This window comes from Grammomys surdaster, unplaced genomic scaffold (assembly GCF_004785775.1).
Source record: "Grammomys surdaster isolate TR1022 unplaced genomic scaffold, NIH_TR_1.0 125319, whole genome shotgun sequence".
Taxonomy (NCBI): Eukaryota; Metazoa; Chordata; class Mammalia; order Rodentia; family Muridae; genus Grammomys; species Grammomys surdaster.
The window spans coordinates 717,805-739,276 of record NW_021620197.1 but is presented as its reverse complement, the minus strand read 5'-3'; the positions used below and the strand labels follow the sequence as shown (position 1 = coordinate 739,276).

Genomic DNA, 21,472 nt, shown 5'->3' with positions numbered 1-21,472 from the left:
GTAGATTTCCACAAAAGCTGCCTGTTTACATTAGCTTATAGCCATCTTTTCCAATGTTTTTCCACTGAGACCCAAGACTTGGTGTTAGTATACATGTATGACAGGCCTATTGCTGATTTTAGGCCTATGGCTGATTTTCAGTGGGTAAGCAGGGCTGCCCCTGACATCTCCTCCCTTCTCTAAGTATAGAAGGGCTGTGGCAATTCTAAACTTGCAATTCCTTACTCTTTCTTAAAAGCTCATCTACCTGCCATGTGGCTTATTGCCTGCCATGTGACTGATTGCCATGCTGGCACAAAAGGCATGGCTATTTTTCATTCTCTCCTCTGTTTTCATCCACTGGGCAGCTGAGATTTACGGCTTGCTTGCACTGGGAGTTTTTCTTTTAAACTCTAATAAAATTGCCCTTGAGCTTCATGCATTTGAAGCCATTTTTAAGTTCTTCCATTAATGAAACTAAACTCCCCAAGAGAGGATTCTGATTTCCCAAGGAATCACCATTCTCTCTCTCATATTCCATTTTTATTTCCTATAGTGAGCTCTCTTCCATTTCTTTCTTTTGCTGTGTCTGAGAGAATTAATTGTCTCCACTTACCAGATCACATCTTAGTGTTGCCTAACTGGTTTTATATCCTTCTAATAAGTATGAATTACTGGAAGTTTAGAATTCATGCATTTCATTTACTAGACATCTGCTTCATTCTTCTTATAGACCTTACTACTTCCTTGGGATCAAAGAGTCCCTCAAGTTTTCCCAAAAGGAGAGTTTGCTGTAAGATTGTGTCTCCTAATACTGTCTGAAACCACACCCATAAAGCCTCACCAACATGACTTTCTAAACATGAGCTGAACAAGGCCAATACCAATAGACATGCTAATGTGGATGGGAGAAAGTCTAGGAAGCCTCAACTCTACTCAGTTTGGTATGTATGTCACATACTGAGGGCTTAAAGCACCAGAACCATCTCAATTACTTGTATCATTAAGATTTTTCTACTTTTATGCATATTAACATTGAACTGTAATTCAAACTTGTATTGAGGCTCCAAAGTACAGAATACTATTGAAAAATTCCTTGGGACCAGCACCAGGAGATCTTATGATTCTCTGTTCTCTGAGTAGTGATAATTCATTCAAAATGTGAATAAAACTATTCAATTCATCTAGGTGACTGAGACCATCCTGATTCTCAAGCATTTGTTCATGTGCACATATGTGAAAATATCACTTGTATTTCCTTAGTATTTTCTGTCCTAATTAGTTTTAACTGTTAATTTGACATTTCCTATAATCAACCTATGCAGGGAGTCTCAATTGAGGGATTTTCCCAGATCACATTGGCTTCTAGGCCTATTTGTAGATGATTGTCTAGATTACTTAATATAAGAGTAGTGCACCCTCTGTGGGTAGCTCCATTCCCTGATCAACCTGAGTTGTGTAAGAAAGCTAGCTAGGATCAATCATTGAGAGCAAAACAGCAAACAATGTTCTTCCAAAGACTTCTAATTCCTGCTGGAGTTCTTGCCTGATCTTCTCTCAGTGATGGACAGTAACCCATAAGGTGATTTAAACTCCTTCCTTTTTTTAAGTGTCTCTGCAACAGAGTATTGTATCACAGAAACAGAAAGGAAATTGGATCTACCTCAAGTACTTCTACTAAAATGCCATTGCTTAACTTTTCCTGAAAGTGAATGGGTTTTGTGACAGCAGGTCCTGAAGCATAGTTATACCATGCCACTAGGTTTCTATGAGATTTGAATGTTCTTCCGTGCTTCCTGAAGTGAATCTGCTCTGGTCATTTCTGTACCTGCAGAAGATGGACTTTATGTCTCAAATTTTATACATACAAGTTAAATGACCCTTTTAAAAAATGCTTGGTACTAGAACTATTTTGGATATGGGCCATTTTCAGATCTTGGAATATTTTCATATGAATAATAAGAAATCTTAGAGACAGGGATTAGGCCCAAGGCTAGACAGAAAATTCACACAGGTACACACACACACACACACACACACACACACACACACACACACACACTGTTCTGTACACAACATGAATTAGTCCTTACATTTGTAGAGAGTTAATCCAGAACCATCATGGTAGCATAGTACTAAAACAGTAGCTGAGACTTTGACATCCTGATTTATAGGGAGCATGCAGAGAGAGAGAGAGAGAGAGAGAGAGAGAGAGAGAGAGAGAGAGAGAGAGAGAGAGAGAGAGAGCGCAAGAGAGACAGAGACAGAGACAGACACAGAGAGACAGAGAGAGAGACAGAGAGACAGAGACAGAGACAGAGAGACAGAGAGACAGAGAGACAGAGAGTCTGGGCCAGATTTGGGCTTTTGAAATTTCAAATTCGACACCGAGTGACATGTCTCCTCCAATAAGACTATACCCACTCCAACAAGGCCACACTTTCTAATCCTTCCCTAACATTTCCACTAAGTGGGGCCCAAGCATTCAAATATATGAGTCTATAGAGCCATTCTCATTCAAAGGATCACAGATATTAATAGGATAAATCCTAACTATAGAGGCAACTAGAAAATAAATAAAAGTCAGACCTGTTCTGAGCAATTAAGTCATATAAGGAAACAGGAATAAATTAATTTCTTATTATTACTTTTATTTACTATGACTGTGCCAAGTTCTGCATGGCTATGCTGATTAATAGGCAGAGCCCTGAAAGATGGTCCTTGGAAATGGATAGAAAAGGAAGATGGTCTTTACACATTCATGATGGGTAAGTAGTGACACAAAGCCAAAGCTGCAGTTATTTTCAGATGCAGAAAATGGCCACTTGGCAAAGCAGGCTCTTACAGAAGCAGGAACACTAGAAAGTGCAGACAACTGGCTGCAGAGATAGGTCCTACATTTGCATGGCCATGTACATCTCTTCTGTCTCTTTGGCTGTATTTTCATGTTTCCTTAGTAACCTTTAATGCAGGAAGGTTCACTGGACAACCTTCAGATCTTTCCTCCCTCCTCTCTCCTCATTTGCATCTGCAGTAGCTATAGTCAGTTCACAGTTTAAATTGCATCTCTGTACTGATAAATTCTAAATTTACACTTGAATATTTGCACTGAAGTTAGAACTGGTTATACCCACATTCAACATTTGCATATGAGTAAACTCTTGACCATGCAAAACTTAATGTTTGCTCAGAGAGCTCTTGATTTTATATCAGAAATAATTCCTACATTGCTCCTCAGTCTGTAAGTTAATAACTTGCTCTTTCTTCTCTCTACTCCATCTTCTGTTCCATGGTTCCCCAGTGTCTGCTACATGTATGGCATGTACTCAAAAATCCAGATGCTTGGTCTCTTCTGACATATACCATTATCTCTCGAATTTTACTGTCCCCTTCTATGTATCTTTGTTCTGTTGTTTTCTGCACACAACTGTCAAAACACTATTTTAAGGCATATATCATGTCTTCTTTGTCTTCTGCTGAAAACACTGACTCCAAGTGAACTGCCTTTGGTGACATAAGTCTGATTGTTATTCTACTATGTTCTGCCACAGGCATTTGTGCTCACTTGCCACTTTGGAGAGAAGACTTTCATCATTTAATCAATCAGGTTAGTTGTCACCATTCCTCTTAGAACAGCCCTCACTGATGTCTCTATCTATTCTTGTTTGTTTTTCTCCACACATGTACAGAAAGTACAAAGTTCTTATTTGGCATATTGTGTCTTGTCATAGAACATAGCAAAATATGTGAAGAACTCAGATACTTTAGTTGATTTTATTGACTGAGGTATTTCTGAAGAGTGTAACGAACAGTAACTGTGTATCGCAATATGGAGTTTGGAGGCTTGAAGATCATTCTGGTTGTTGTTTTTAATTTTTAAAAAGTTTTGTGATACAATTCTAAATTGTAATATGTAAACAAATAATATGTAAACAATCAGGGTAGGTACCTCAACCATCACATAAAATATGTTGCAAACCACAAACTTTTCTCAATTCTCTTAGTGAATATAGAAAGATAGGAAGACAGTTCTAGACAAGTACAATGCTCAAAGACACCACCTTTCTGTGTGTTCCACACAGAGTCTGAACCCTGCAAACTGCCTCTTTTTTTTCTATCCTCTCTCATGTCTATGCAGACTAACCATTCAGAAGAAGAAAGCAGAAATTATAAGCTATAGGCTTACATCAGGAAGAGAAAGGTGGAAGACTTCTGGTTATTGTGCTGGTCATTAAGGTGCCTGGAAGCCTTCAGCCCAACTCATAGTAAAGAAAATCCAAAAATCAAAAATTCCTTTTAGATTTTTCATCAAATTGAAGCTAAACAGCAAGCTATTGCTTTCAGAATTGAGGAGACAGACAGGAGCTGCATAGAACCACAACTTACTGAGGCAGTGTCTCAGAAACAAAAATATTTTTATGAGTCAACAATTGAGAAAGAAGATAAGAGCAATAATTGGCAAGAGAATGGATGCTCAGGACTCAAACATTTAAACTATGACTCCAGATACGCTAACAGATCTGATGGGTAAAGAGACCCAAGCAAAAGCAGACACACATAAGTATAGACAGATAAGTTAAAGATGGGTGAGACATTAACCACTGATCATGAAGAAACAGGAGCAGACAGTTCCATAGTGGAACTGTAGAAGAGAAAATGTAGATAAGCATATAGGACAGAAGATTCAATGGAATAGTTGAAAAGGGTGTGGCAGACACATAGAGGAGAGAGGAAAAGAAAGAGGGGGTGGGCAGAACTATTGGAAACAATAATAACACCTCAAATCTTCCCAGAATTGATTCTAGATATCAAAACAGGGGTTGAGAAACCCTGAGGACACCGAGGAGGATAAATATGAAAAAATTCACTTCTGTGCATATATTACCTACACTACATAAAGATCAGACAGGAGGGAGATGTATCTTGAAAGTCAGAAGAAAGAAAATCCACGTTAAATGGGGGCGTGGGGGAGAAAGTTTAGAACTGAGGAGCCACTTACAGCGATGAAAGAATTCAGCTACCAGTCCAGAAGTCTGTACCTGTCAGAATTTCTTTTCAAAAGTGAAGGAGAAGTAATTTCTCAGGAAAATAAAAATTAAAGAGTATGTTTAACTAACAGAACTGCCTTGTATGAAATGTTCAAAGAAACTATTCAGAAAACAAGAAAACTATACAGGCCAAACTCCCAACTCTACCAGAAGAATAAAAGCCACAGAGAAAGGATTAGGGAAGGGAAGTGAGTTATTTGATTTTTCTTATTCTCAATTACACATATACACATAGTTATTTATTCAAAATAATAATGATGATGATGGTAATAATGCATGGATGATTATAGCTTATGCATAAATGAAACAAATGTCAGCAAGGTAAAAGGAAATAGAGGAGGCAAGTAGAGATTCTCAGAAGGGGCGCACATGCCTCAAGAGGTGCTACAGTCTTAGTTGAAAGTAGACTTGGGTAAGTGAAAATTGCACCATTTAAAAAGGAAAGCATACTGTGCATACTTAGAACAGAAACCATATAACATGGAACCATATAACGGATTCAGAAACAGAGAAAGCAGAAAAGAAGTGGAACAAAGGGAAAAGATGGCATGGAAGGAATAAGAAGTTTGCTCCTGTTCAGAAACTGACCTCTTCAGAGAAGTGGTTTGTGAAAGAAGCTTTCAGTGGGAAACACACATTCACACACTACACACACCCATACATCAACATCCATGCATTCACACATTCACACACATGAAATTCTCATTCACAGATGCACACACTACACACACTCACATATTCACTCAAACTCACATAGGCAAACATAGACATACATGAAACACACAACCACACATTCAAATTAGCCACATTCACACACACACACACACACACACAGACACACACACACACACACCATACATGAAATACACATCCACTCATTCACATGCATGTCAACCATATTCATACACTGGACACATATATGCACAGGGGTACAGAACAAAATCCACCTCTCATAAGATACAGAACTTCATAACAGTTTGAACATCTCTCTGCTAATGGCATTAAGGGTAGATACACTTTTTATCCTGTCACAATCTTCCCAATGTATTCATATTTAACAGGGGTCTTTATGCAACAAATCTGAGAAATTTGAATGAGCTATTGTCAGTTTTCTATTAAGATAAAGCCCCTTTAAGTCATTTCTACCCTGGCTTAATATTTTTCTTGTTAGGATATAATTCAATATTTTGGTCACTATATAAATTAATTCAAGGCTGAAACAAGCATTAGAAGCCAGAATACTATATTAGGTAACTCATCTATTTGCAAAACTATGGCATTTTCATAATCCACTCCTAACTCAGTTCTAGTAAAAATGCCTGTGCCTATGTTGCTCATCCTGAATTCACTGACGGGCACTCACCCATCTCTGAAGCCAAAGCCTCACTGTACATGCATGACTCTACCCACTGAGCTATAATCTTAACAATTGCTGGTCACTTTCCACAGGTGCCCAAATACTCTTTATCTAACAATCAGAAGACATGCTGCTCCAAGTGATAACTAAGAAAGTGATAGGGGTTTTTTTTGTTTGTTTCTTTGTTGTTTTTGTTTTTGTTTTGTTTTAGTTTTTGGTGTGTGTGTGTGTGTGTGTGTGTGTGTGTGTGTATTCTTTAACAATAAAATGATGAGTGACAGCTTATGATAAACGGCATGAGATGACAAGTTTATTTGGGGGAAGATTAGTAAGAAAGAGAATGTTCAAAAGGCAGCAGAGGGACATTAGACCCTGTGCTACTTCCTCACTATGGTCTGGTGCTTATGCTAATGTTAACACTAATGCCATCACTTCTGACAGAACAGTTCTTATGAGTGGATACATTCAGAGATTAAAGTCCTGCTTCTAGAAAAATCCATAGAAATGTACAGACAAAGATGGACATGACCACTTCAAGGTATCGTTGAGGAGAAGCATTTTATTGCAGATATAAGAGAGAACTCTTCCAGAGGCATCTGGAAGAGTGTGGACTGAACATGCCCAGTGGAATAGACTGGGCCATAAGAGGAGGGGGGAGGGGGAGAGCAAGAGAGGAAAAAAGAGAGAAAGAAACAACAACCATAGCCACCACCACAACACAACAAACAAGCAAACAACAAACAACAAAACCAAACAGCAAAGAGAGGAATCCAGAGAATACATAGCCAAAATGGCAGAACAGAGAAGCTGGGAATGATAGGAAAGCTGGGAGTGGGTCGGGTGGCAGCTGGAGAGGTTTAGGGTAGGGGCAGGGTTAGAAGTGCAGAGAGGAGTCAGGAGAACCTGGTGGCCAGAAATTGGAAATCAGGTGAATTTAAGTTAAGAATTTCTACCCACTCCCACCCCCCACCCCTCACTCCAGTAATTGATAAAGGTGTCATGTACTCTCTTGATGCCCCCATTCAGAACCAGGAGATAATCTATGTTCTATAGTTTAGTTTGTTGCTAAGCTACTGTGTTGAGTTTATCAAGAATCCACTGTACATTAAGAGGCATCTCTGTTTTCAAATTCCAAGGTGCATCATCCAGAACTCCTTCTTAGGGAGATAATTAAAATGTGTTAGTGAAATGTGAAGAATCCAGGAGGCTTTGAGCATGCCCTCTGAATAGGACAATAGTACAATGACAGCAGGCAGTAGGTACTGCTGTTGCAGAGATTATTCAGCTCAAAATGACATTTTGGAGGGAAATCTAAAGAAATCTACTGGCCTGAGCAGGAAGGGGAAATTAAGAGTAAGGTTCTGTATTCTTGATGAACTCATCACGAACTGAAGGTAAAGTGTGCACCTCTTCATCACAAGTGCTTAGCAAAGGAAATTGTGTGGGTTTGTTTGTTTGCTTTGGTAATCCTGAGAGTTGGCACAAATCAAAACCAAATCACATGTCTGCAATTGAAAAAGTCTTGTTTCCAAAGCATTTGAAATCACTAAATTGTATTAGTTTTGACCTACCACACAACTCACTTACAACAAGCCCTATAGTAGGTATTGCGCAGTGATTTACTCCTTGTTCCAGCAGTCACAGCAAATGACTAGCTGACAAGCCTGCTCAGAGCCCAGTTGGGACACACATAAGTTTCTGCCTGGTGAAAAGAGACAATCCCAAGATGATAACTGTTTTTATACAGGAATTTGCTAATTGTGTGTGTGACACATAAATTTCATTTTAAACTTCTCTTCATAACAATGGATGACAACCTTGTTAGCATTTCTTCTAGGCTCCACCCAACAGTTACCTAGTAACAGATAGGTAGAGCCTCTTCTCTCTCATTCTCTCCCTCTCCTTATCTCTCCCTGAACTCTCTTTCTTTCTCCCCTCATCTCTCCCTCTCTCCTTCTCCCCCTCTCTCCTTCTCCCCCTCTCCCCTTCTCTCCCTCCCTCCCTCTCCCCCTCCCTCCCTCCCTCCCTCCTTCCTCCCCTCCCTCCCTTCCTCCCTTTCTCTCTCCTCCCTCTTTCTCTCCAGGAGTTCCCAGTCAGCCAGCCTCTTCCCTTTTTTCTCTCTCTGTCCTTCTCTGTTCCCTTTTTTTCTCTGCCTCTACTCCCTTCCCCACACTCTCTTCCCATGCTCCAAATAAACCTCATTTTATAAGGTATGACTGGTACCTATGGAGAGGGTGTACCTCAGCATGGGCCTGCTAAGGCACTCCTTCCCACTACACCATGCCACCGCACTACAAAACATATCAATCCTGCTGTAATCTGCTGGAAGAGTCATCTGCAGGTAGTCAGGAGCAAAATTATGGGGATACCAATCCAGTCTTGTGGCTGCTGAGACCATCCTATGTACCTCAGGAGAGCCGGATGCAGAGTGAGTGTTACTGGGGACTGGGAGGGAGGTGAACAGGCAACAGGAAAGAAAATAACAACAGCAGGAGGCTTGGAGATGATCCATCCAAATGGGCATAGTGACAGTAGCTTCCTAAACTCAAGGATGGACTGAAATTTAAGAAGTAATCTATATCTTAAAAGATGACCCTACAAAAGTTGAGTGTAAAATTGTAGTGGCCAGGGACAGGAATGTAAGAGAAAAGGGTATGAAGAAAGGTTAATCAATGGATACTGAATTACAGCTAGAAAGCAGTAAGATTTTCTAGGGTATGGATAATGTGGCATTCCCTGAAAACCAGAAGAAACGATGTTTACTGGGTTTGCCAGAAAAAAAAATTAACAAATATTTGAAGAGACAGATATGCCCAACCTAATTTAAATATTAGACATTATATACACACATATTCTAGTTTGAACATTTTTATGTTCTGGTGATCAGTGAAAATCAACTCAAAAATTAAAAATAAACTATAAGCAGTCATGAAAGGCCTTCAGGGAGCACCTTGTGTGTGTGTGTGTGTGTGTGTGTGTGTGTGTGTGTGTGTGTGAATTAAGTATGGCTGTTGCTCAGTTAGGTAAAAACATAAAAAAGAAAAAGACTGAAAACATCAACTTCAAATTCTGTATCTAATATTATTTCAGCTATTGGTTTTTTCCAAAAGAGAAACCAATAAATTCTAACAACATTTGTGTATTTCCTATAAAGAGCTAAAAGCTTTTCACTTATACTTGAGTATGATTGTGTGCAATATCTTAGGGTTTTATTAACTTAATAAAATTACTTACTATGTTCTAAGTCAATTAAGATTTTAAAAAGCAATTTCAATTGTGCTATATTAAGACATCAGCATAGTGATGGCTTGATGGGTAAATCATTGCGGCTCAAGCATCAGGACCTAAGTTTGAATTCTCAGAACCCAGATAAAGCCAAATTGTAATGATAACTTTTATTGGCCTGAAGTTAATTGTTACCTTTGAGGCTTATTGCTTCCATCTGCTAACCCAGGCCTAGTCCTGGAAGCTTCTAGCCTCCAGAACTACTACTACTATTAGATTACATACAATCTAATCTAGACTTAGAATGTTTATAGCCTCTGAGACTTGCTGCTGCGTAAGTGCACCCTTTCTTGTTCTTTCTGAGTTCTGGCTGGCTGGTTCAGCTTAGCTGTTCTGGCTCAAAACTCCTCGCCACACTGTCTGATTCAATCTGGCTTCTCTCTTGGCCTCTGACTTTTGCTCTGTTTGGCCTCAAATTAACTTTGGCAACATGTTCTAATCTTCTGGGTCCTTCTCATTCTCTGGCTCATTCTGTCTTTACCTGGGTCTAGCTTGTTCTGTCTTCAACCGGTCTCTGTAAAACTCTCCTAGTAAAACTGCCCCCTTTAATACTGCTGTCTTAAGTAGCCTCTCTTTTCTCTCTGTTATCCTGAGAGTTGGACATATCCTATTCTGTCAAATCTTTCTCTGATTTTTCATGTTGTTTGCCTCTCAATTAGACATCATTTTTAAACATGGGGGCTTCCTTCTACAAACTAGCTTTATCTTCATTGTTTGGGAGTAAAAGTGTTTACTAAGGACACCTCTGTATTCCAGCTAGAGAAATGAAAGGGGTGTGCTGAGGCTGAGCCACACTGCAACTAGAAACAGATTTTTCCAGTAAACAACATAATTTGGGGTGTACAGTCTGATCAAATATCCTGCAACATCAGACAGGATAGCAGGCAAGTCTGAAACCCTAGAAGTCTTATAGGGAGATGAGAATCTGAGGCAGGAGAATTTTCAGAAGTTCGTAGGTCAAGTAGCGTCTCATAGTAATGAAACAAGAGTCCCCATCCCAAACATGCTGAAATGCAAAGACTAAAAGTTTCCTTTGATGTCCACATGTATGGCATGGTGCCAGCATGCCTGCATTCTCACATAAATGTCCGCAAACACATCACATTGCACATATACAAAATACAATATAATCCTTAGGCCATATTTTAGCTGGTAAAGAATACTGGAATAAAATATTAGCATAGATATGGAGACAAATTCATTACAATTGACCTTGCAAAACTGAGATACAGAGCATTGCTAGATACACACAAAAGAGGGTCACAAATCACAAAATGAACTGCATGTACAGCTTGCCTCTGGCACTTCATCATTAGCATCCTGGAGAAATCACTTAACCATAACTATGAAGGGCACCCCTGTGCTGTAATTTGCATTATTAACTAGGCTTCATCAGCATCATGACAATAAACTATAAGAGAAGAGTGAAGTCATGCTGTAAGTGTCCAATTCTGCATCTAACAACTGATTGCTATTCCCCTGGAATAGCCTTCGCTCTATAGAACACACTCCAGGATCTGAGGTCACCAGAACACCTGCAACTTCCCACCTGTGATGTAAAGAAACTGGTGTCTCCTTTCATATCTGGATCACTATTGCATATTTTTAAGATGTGATAAAAGTATTCTAGAATGTTCATCAATGAGAGGCAGATAATGTTGATATTTTATTAAAACACATGTTTTAAATAGAAGCCTTTTCCACAAAATATTCTGTGCTTTTAATCTTTTTCTTCAGAGCTTCAGACCATGAGACTCAGCTCAAATGACAGAAGGACCATGTCATTGTGTAGAGTGTGGCCACTGGAGGCATTACTGACTCAGTAGCTTGTACAGTTTGTTTTTAATTACTGACTTCTAGACACCTTCCCCCAACTGAGAATGAATACAGGGAGCAGTGAGTGTCAGAACTGCTCAGAGCCATTCACAGGACAAGTTAATTCATTTGCAGAATACACATGTGGACTTACATGTATTTCCTTGGTCACTCCTAGGAAAACAATCCAATCTTTATAGTATCTACTAATGGCAACTGTGTGCACAAGAATCATGCTGTTCAGTGTACTTAATATGACAGGAGAGTAATGTTCTTAAGGGCCCACTTCATTTTGCTTTTCCCAGGTATTTTGTACATAATTAAAATTTGTTGTGGGCTTGTATCATTAAATATGACTGATGGGGAAAAGACTGTGTAGTTGAATTAAACAAGCTGCTAATGAAGCAAAGATCTCTTATTCCTCTTCCAAAGTGATTTCTGGGCAAGGGAAGTTGTCTCATAAGACCACATGTATGCCATGATTAGAATACCTGTGGCCCAGAACAATAAATGGTCACTAACTCTGTAACTCAGTTCCCACAGGAAATAAGAGAAATGTTCAGTGAGGACTATGGATACTGGAGATTTGTCCCCGGTTTGTGGACAGCACACACAAAACAAAGCCAGTCATGTATTCCTCTGGCCTGCCTTTTATCTGAGCCACATAAATGCATAGGTTGGCCGTTTAAAATTTTTGTTCTTCCTAGAGTCAGGTTTTCTTTTTGTTTGTTTGTTTTTCTTTTCTTTTCTTTCTTTCTTTTTTTTAAACAAAAAGCACAGAGTTTTATTTCTAGCCCATTGGTCAGGGTTCTTCAGGCCTCAGCAGGGCAGGGAGCAGGCTCTCAGAGGGCTGAGGCCTCTACTTTACTTGCTGTCGATAAGCAAGTTCTGTAGCACCACGATGACTGAGTCCCCACGCAAGAACATCTTGGAGATGTAGTGGTCCTTTTTGACAGGCTCAGACTTCTTCTTGCCCTTGCCACTCTTGGGGACCGTGGTCCATATTTCCTTCACATTTTCCAGCACCGTGTTGCAGTGCCTGTGAAATACACTTATTACCTCAGCCCCAAAACAGCAGAGGATTAGGCAATGTGGCCTTTGTTTTATCTCAACAGGAACTACTGGGCCCTAACTTATGCCTGCTAGTCTGAGGTCACAGGAAGAAAAAACACTTGAAGTTATTATAGAGTTTATTACTATATGTAAAAAGTTTCCTATGAAAGTTATCTATGGGGAAAAGTGGAAAGGTCCAAAGTGGGTAAAAGGAAAAAATTCTAATAAGGGGAAAATTCTAAGGAAAAAAAATTCTAGGCAGGGGAAAATGAAAGGAAGGGACGAACGACTAACTACTACTACTACTACTCTCTTTGTCTTTGTCTTCGGTACTTACGCATCTTTCAGAGTACATGGTCACATGTTACAAAGTTCATCACAAGTTTACACCAAAAATAAAATCATAAATTGATATAGAAGTTTACAACAGAGAATGATTACATGCATATCCATTAGGAGTAATTATCTGGCTAAACATCCATCACCTGTCTAGCTCCACAGATTCACTGACGGTTTAAAACTATAACTAACAAATTAGTGAAGTTTGTATAGATAAACCCAGGCAATATTTTATCTTCTGTCCTAGCACCTATAAAAACCATTAGTTCCCTATTAGTGACCTTTGGTTAATTGTTTTACAACCTCTTGGAATGTGCTCTGAGTAGGAGAAAGTCTGGTTACTAAGAACAATTAACTGATGACACTTGGGAGACTGGCAGAGCTCTCATTGCAGTTTTGAGTATCAGAAAAGTACCTAATAGCAGTCCCATTATAAAAGAGCTTAATAATCATTGACATAATTTTAAGAATTCTTATCAGATCATCTTTAAGACTTAAGAAGTCATCTATTTGTCTATATAGCATCACTATAAGACAGTACATCTTCATGGATCTGCAGATATCTGCTCCAAAGGGGTGTGCTATTGCTTAGTGATTGTTACATATGTTTAATAAGAATAATAGGAAAAGCATATTAATAGCAGGAATCTTTCCTAAAATAAGTTCCTTACGGCCTTGCTGAATCAGAACTCACTTGTTGCAGATTATATAATGATCCAAGACAAGCCATTTCAGGATGATCACCTGCTAATTATTAGCTTGTCCCATTATGGCTCCTGACAGTCTTCACCTGGCCCAGGAGCTTCTTGCTGCGACAGTTAATGAGCACTTGTGTGTTGTTCTTCACTGATTGCCTGAGCACTGAGAGGAGACCTGTGTTGAATTCCTCCACCTCTTGCTTCTGCTGCTCCTCTGGGGTCATCTCAATTTTTGGTTTATGGAGGAGACTCATGGTGGAGGTTTTGCTCGCAGATCACTCCCGCCTCCAAGCTGGTTGCTCTAGCCTCTCAAGTCTGTTTTTCTTAGCCTTATTCAATGCTTAATAACATTGAGATGACTTATGAAAATGCAGAACTATGCAAATACAGTATACACATCAGCCCACATCTACCTACATTATAGAAACACTTTCATGAAATACAGTTGCACCCCTGTTGATGATAGCTTATATCTCCTTATTTTATGCCTGGACTTCCCATACACTGATATTTAAGAATACCCACCCTTAGATTCTCTCTCTCTCTCTCTCTCTCTCTCTCTCTCTCTCTCTCTCTCCCTGATGTGTGTGTGTGTGTGTGTGTACAGGCTTTAAAGCACACAGCTATATCAGGCTTTTTGATGTTAAAATTTAGAGAGGTGCTTACAATCTATAATCTAGGTGTGCACTTGCCTGCTTATCTTCATTACCTCTGTCACATGAAACTTGTACCATGATCTTAACCAACAAGTACTGAAATAGCCTTCTCCTGAAGATCTAAAGGTAGGTGGCCCATTGTATCAGAGATTTTTCTGTCCCATTCCATGTCATGCTGAGAGTTGAAGAAGTGTCATGGACAAAAATTGTAAACATATCCTTATACCACTGGAGGGAAGTAAAAGAAAATCAGGCTCATTCAAAATGAGACAGACCTAAGAGGTAATCTGCACTACCTTGACCTTTTCAGTTTCTCTTTGCATAGAAATATTGCTTATTAGGGTGTGGTGGTTTGAATATGGTTGGGCCATGAGAAGTCCTATTATGAGGTATGGTCTTGTTGGAGGAAGTGCATCACTTTGTGGGTGGGCTTTGAAGTTTCCTAGTGCTAAAGTTCTGTCCCCTGTGGGACACAGTCTTCTGACTGTCCTGGAAGAAGATGCGGAACTGTTAGCTCCTTCTCTAGTACATGTCTGTGTGAATGCTGCCATGCTTCCTGCCATGATGATAATGGACTGAACCTCTGAAACCACAAAACAGCCACAATTATATGTTTTCCTTTATAAGAATTTCCTTAGTCATGGTGTCTCCTCACAGCAAAAACCCTAAGACAGAAGTTGGTACCAGGAACTGGGGTATTGCTGTGATAGGTCTGATCATATTTTTGTCCATATTTGGAGGAATGTGGATTTTAGAACTTTAGATTATAAAACAGTGGAATGTTTGAAGTTGGGCTTAACAGAACATACTAATAGAAGCAAAGAAGACACTAGTGTTAAGGGTGATTTGAACTGTAGGAGCCTACCTCAAGAAGTTTCAGAGGAGAAGAATTTCAGTGTGTAGCTTAGGGACTGCTCTTGTGATATTTTGGTGAAGAATGTGGCTGCTTTGTGCCCTTATCTGGATAGTCTGTCTGAGATTAAGTTTGAAGAGATTCAAATTAATTGAATTGATAGAGGAAGTCTAAAAAAGCCCAGCATAGATTTTGTCCTCTGATTTACTCTCATGAAGATTATTTTGACCAGACCTAGCAAGCTTAGAAAGGAAAAATACAAATATGTATGGTTCAAGTAATAAAGGGGCCTCAGGAGTAGACTGGAACTGAATCTTGTGTTCAAGGAGATTAACAGATTAAGAGAGTGGTGACCTCAGGACAAGATTGGTTTTTTTTTTTTTTTGCCTTTGAATAGGAATAATTACATCTAGGCATTATTATGACCTGGTTATTGTTTTCATATGGACTTTTAATCTGAAATGAACTACAATCTAGAAATCAGGAGCATACCTGTGATCTAAATCTTGAGGCTGGATGGCATACACTTTTGATCCAGATCTTGAGGCATAGTGGCCAGGAATGTTTATGTCTAGGCATGGTGGTACAGGCCTTTAATCCCAGGAGACAAAGGCAAGAGATCTCTGAGTTCAAAATCATCTTACAGAACAAGTTCCAGGATAGCCCACCTTAAGTATTGAATTATGTAATAGAAAAAGGAGGTCATGTTCCAGCCCCAGAAAGCAGTAGAACTCAGCAGCTTCAGCTCTATAGCTCTGGCTTTAAAGTCAGGAGGAATAGAAGAGGTTACTGGGACAACTGATGCTGGTTAGCTGGAGCTAAGAAATTAGCAGTGATTAACAAGAGACCATCATTACTGAGGTGAGATTTGGGAATTGTGTTCTTAGAGCACAAAGAAGCTGTGTTCCAGAAATAGTCAAGGTTGTGCCTCATGTTATAGCTGGATTTAGTAATAAATAAGAATCACCCAGGTGGTACTGTTTTTGAAGGCATGAAGACCATGGAGAGCAGCTGAGGCTTGACACTGGGAGAGGCCAGGGAAGGCCATTAGTGAAAGTGAATCTCAATTGTAGTTGACACCCCAGAACTGAAGGGATCATGCAAAGAAGCTGAGACTTGGTACCATGAAGACAGCTTAATTACATCACAAGACTCCAAAATGTTGGAGATGCCAGTACTATAAGATGACCACAAAGAACAGCAGCAGTAGTGGAGTCAGCCAGAGCTTAGAATGCTATAGAGGGCAGAACTGGAGAAGTGACTCAAGCCCTTTTGAGAACCCCAGAAGATCACATGTGAATCCTAGACATTGAAACAAGAAGTAAAGTTGATTCTCCCACCACCTTTCCCACATACCTTTGTCAGACCTTCAGATCCTGAACCATATAGGTTAGCTATCCTTCCCCTACCAATCTTCCTTGCTTGCTGAGTATTCTGGGTACCCAAGCTGACCTTCATTCTCCTACTACCTCTTCATCCACCTTCATCAGACCTACAGATCCCAAACAATACAGGTTAGTTTCCCTTGACCCATTCATCTTCCCTGCTTGCTGAGTTCTCTGAGGCACCTCCAGTTGACCTGAGCAGTTTGGTATACCCACCCACTAGAACTCTATTCTCCAACCACCTCTCTGCCCACAATCATCTGACCTTCAGATCCTGAACCATACAGACTTGCTGATCCAGATCCATACAGCCTAGGGATACCTATCAGAGGCCTGCCACACCAAGACCATTGAGGTTAACCCTCCCTCCTAATACCTTCTACAACAGGAAGATCCAGGGACCAAAACCATCCAGATGGCCAGGGTAGGGAGATACCCAGGGGGGGTCACCATCCTCTCAGAAAAGAAGGAGAGGGAGGTTGAGGGTAAAGAGGAAGAATCGTAGGAGGGAGTGAACAAGAATGGAGGCAGTGAGCAGGATATAAAGTGAATAAATAAAAACAATAAATAAAATCTAAAAAATTGAAGAAGTTGTGAAGCTGAAGTTGCCTTGGAGACCTTAAAACATTAGAGATGCCAGAGCCATGTGAAACCTGATAAAGAAAGCTTCTATCAGGAAGTGGAACCAGCTCAACCGAAGGAAGGCTGCTACAGTCCTCAACACTGAAAGGGGTTGGACATCAGACATGGGGATGCAGAATTTGGAGTTCACTCACTGGTTTTTGGTCTTTCTTTGGTCCAGTGTTTCATCACTATGTCATTTTGGAATGGTAATGTATATCCTGTTCCATGATATGTTGGAAGTATGTGATCTGCTTTTTGATTTTCACTTTATAGGGGTTTACAGATAAGTGATTGTATGAATCTCACAAGAAACTTTGAACTTTAGATTTTTAACATTGTTGAGACTACTACAGACTTAGGGACTTTTGAAGTTGGACTACACATACTTTACATTATGGTATGGCTAGGTGTGGCCCCCATAGACTCATGTATCTGGACAAACTTATGAGAGCTAGGAAAAGGAATGTATAATTTGAATCTGCTTAGCAAGTGCTAGCAATAGGAAGTGCTACTATTAGGTGGTGTGTTTTTGCTGAAAAAAGTGGATTACCCTGGATGGTGGGCTTTGATGGCTCCTACTGCCCAAACTCTGTCTTGCTGAAGGATACAGTTTTCTCCTAACTGCCTGTGGATCAAGATGTAGATAAAACTCTCACCTTCTCTAGCACATGTCTGCCTACATGCTTCCATGCTTCCTGCTGTGATAATAATGAACTGAACCTCTGAAATTGTAAGTCATCCACAATTAAACGTTTGCCCTTATAAAAGTTGCCTTGGTCATGGTGTCTCTTCAGAGCCATAAAACCCTAAGACAAATAGTCATCAGATTCTTATATCTGTCCATCATTGATTAGGTAAATTAAGGATAACTGTGAATCTCACTGAGGTTAACTTGTGAAGCCTACATGGCATATGATAGATGCTACTAATAATGCATGATTAGATGACAAAATTTTAAATAGTAACAAACCACACAGGAGTCATAAAAGTAGACGGTGAAGAATTCCTTACGTAGTGTTGGTAAATGTGCCAACAGGTAGGGATGCTGGGATGTAGAAAGGAAATGATGGCCAGAGGTGGAGAAAGAGGGTGAACTCTATTTTCCACACTGCTTTTCTTCACGCTACAACAACATACATAACAGAATCAGTTTAGAAAGGATGAGTTTATTTTGACTCACAGTTAAAGAGAAGAGAAGGCATTAGGAGCAAGAAGTAGTTGGTCATGTGTCCAGAGTCAGGATGAAGACAGTGATGACTGCTGTTGCTCAATGCTCTTTCTTCCTTTCATGTAATGTAGCACTCTAGTTCATGTAATTGACTATATCACCCACATTTATGTTGGGGTTTACCATTTCAATTAATCTAATATATAAAATCTCTCACAAATATAACCAGAGATTTATTTCCATAGTGATTCTAACAGTCACTATTAACCACAATTCTATTTTTTGTCAACGTGATATTCAAACACATAGCTCTTTGTCATGATCAATTTCCAAATGGAGCCAGTAACTAGGTCATCACTGGGTACCTCATGATGTAACTATCCCATGTGCACCTGAAACTGTACCATTTTTGCCTTAAAGAAGCATTGAAGTTCTTTGAAGAATGCCTTTTCTTTTAAAATCCTATAGCTTAAACATGCATTTACATCACTTAACTCTTCTCTCAGTCAGCTCTATACACAATAAAGAGATAGAGAAAAGCTGATATATCTGTGCTTATGCACAGACATATTCTTAACAAGGCAGGACCAAACATTCTCAGCAATTGTAAACCACATTTCTATAAACTGGTCATATAGCCATTGCTGGTATTTATAACTACATTCTTCTACTTCTCCAGCCCTCCTCCAAGTCTGTGTTTCTGTTACCTTGAATACATTGGGAAACTTGCTTTTAATATAATAAATGACTGTGGCATATTCAGATGGTGGAGGGAATCTTTAGGATTATTTTCTCCAAGCCAATCAAACTGCAGGAATACAGACATAAAACAGATAGTTATAAAAACATCCTGGTCTACTCTCTCCTGCCCTCCAGGAAGCTCTGAGGAAACTATTCTCAATGTTAGTAGAGAACAAAGCAATGGAACTGTCCAATCTGAACGGAGTCATGACTTTTGGAATGAGATTTCAATAGCACCTCCATTTATAGTCATGGCTCAATGTTTCACACATGTCATGTCTTCAAACAGTACTCTTCCGATCCCTGATTGGATGGCTAGTTGTCCAGGCAACACCACAGTTCCCCACCATTAGCCAGTGTAAAGCTGTGTACCCCTGGGACATGCAGAGATGTAGCCTGACCTATGAGATCAACTGCCAAAACGCACAGCTATGCAGCGCTGAAGAATGATTTAGCTATGTGACAGCCCCATAAATTTCGAAGACAAAGACTGTCTTCTCTAATTTAAAGCAATTTGTGTACTTAGCTTCCCACTTGAAATATATAAAACCAGAAACAGATTTTCATAATACAAGCTTAATAAAGTGACAAATTCTAGCTTCTAAAAGCTGCACTTAGGCCACTGTTCACATATTTAATGCACCATTTCTTATGCACACCATGATATTGTCAAACAGGGAGTCAGAGAGGTACTCTCCTAAGAATGATGCTGTTTATTTGTGGGTAAAATTGCATTATAATGAGAATATATGTGCCATATGAAACTATGAACACATTCAGAGATGGAGGCAAGTTGGGGATTTTAAAAGCAAACATAGGCTTGTGTAAGTTCTTGTTAAACATTTATCCATGGCCACAGTGGTGCTAGAGAGACGTCTCACAGGTTTAGAGCATCTGCTACTCTTGCTGAGAAGCCAGGTATGGTTGCTGGTACTCACATGTCTACATCAAGTCACTCTCCCACTGAGGCCAGAGAAGGCTGCCCAGTTAGTAGAATGGGACCCACAGGAAGGCAACAAATTCAGGGACAGCCCACAATTCAGGTGCTGGGGACCTGCATGAAGACCAAGATGCACATCTGATAAACATGTGTGGGGGGCCTAGTTTCAGCCCATGATTGCTCTTTGGTTGGACTCCCCACACTTCTAATCCTGTACAGACACGAGAAAGAGAAGCTGATCTATCCTGTGTTGGATGCTTTAAACCTGACCCACTTCCTACTTGCCACTAGGACTCTTTCCATTATTCTGGCTCTAGAAAAAGCTCTGCAGTCTATTTTTCCTGTAGTCCAAAAACCTCTACATTTTGTCACACAGCCTCCCCCAAGTATTCTCATCTCTATCACATGTAGTTATAGCACTCTTGAAGTCGTCTTTCCAAAGTTCCCAGAAGGATGGCTCATATGGATGAGAATGGTCATTTCTATACGGTTTGGTGGCCACCAGCTTCATCTAACCATAGGAGTTGTTTTTGTAAATTAGCTATGTGAAATATTACCATAAATTTGGGGACCTAGGAGAGAGCAAGACCTATGAACTACCAACCCTGTCTCACAAACCAGTTATGAAGAAAGGAACCACGAGGCAGTATTCAGAATGACAACACAAGTCTATCTGTGTTCAGAAACTGGTCCTGAGCTCATCAGCTTGGTTGATGTGAAGTTTCCTTCTGTGGAGAATGATTACTCCACCAATGAAAAGGCCCAGATCCAGTGTTCCAAGGCTTACTTTTGCTCTGCATTATTCATTTTCACTAGCTAAAATTCTTATGCCCAGCCTTTCATAAAGGCCTCTGTTATGCTAATTTTAATACATTTAATGTGTTCCAGCTGAAAGAAAATCCATTTCTGCCGTTAAGCCTCACACATCTCTACCAGTTACTGTCAAACTCATGGTGACCATCTCATCCTGAAACCTTCATTATTTCACAGGCCTAGTGTTGCCAAAAGTTGGTTTATTTGTATGTGCACAAGGTCTAGCTGTAACCTGGTTAGTAAAAAAAGTGTTGGCAGGGCCTGCCTGCAGTTGCTCACTAGTCAGGACTTCTGTGGTGGAGTGGAGATGTGACTTTCCATCTTCACTGTCAACATGACTGGGTTTAGGATCACTGTGGGAACACTACTCCTGATGTACCTGTAAGGCCATTTCCAGAGAGGTTTGGCTGAGAATAGAATGTGGGCAGCAGCATCCAATGGTCTAGGGTTCTGAACTGAATAAAAAGGAGAGAATTAAGATCCAGCATTCATTGCTCGCTGCTTTCTGACTACAGATACAATGTAGCCAACTGCATCACTCCTGAAGTCATGCCTTTCTCATGACTCAATACCCCCATAAAACAAAACAAAATGAATACACATTCCTTAATCACCTTTTGTTGCAGCAATAGGAGACCTAACATATCCATCCAAATCTCTCCAATCCCCAGAGGTAGGGACACTAGTTTCCAGATGTACCTCTGCAATACCCAGAGGT

At 39.9% G+C, this 21,472-nt stretch overlaps 2 protein-coding genes across 2 annotated transcripts in view; both read right to left on the bottom strand.

The window, feature by feature from the left end:
* Positions 1–21,472, bottom strand: part of Gabrg3 (gamma-aminobutyric acid type A receptor gamma3 subunit) — a 599,312-nt gene that overhangs the window by 164,108 nt on the left and 413,732 nt on the right. The gene's annotated exons all lie outside the window — the stretch shown is intronic.
* Positions 12,349–13,828, bottom strand: LOC114637492 (small nuclear ribonucleoprotein Sm D2-like). Its single transcript, XM_028785689.1, has 2 exons — positions 13,658–13,828; positions 12,349–12,543 (listed from the first exon to the last, which is right to left on the bottom strand). Exons 1-2 carry the CDS (start codon positions 13,826–13,828, stop codon positions 12,349–12,351), a joined length of 366 nt encoding a protein of 121 aa, XP_028641522.1.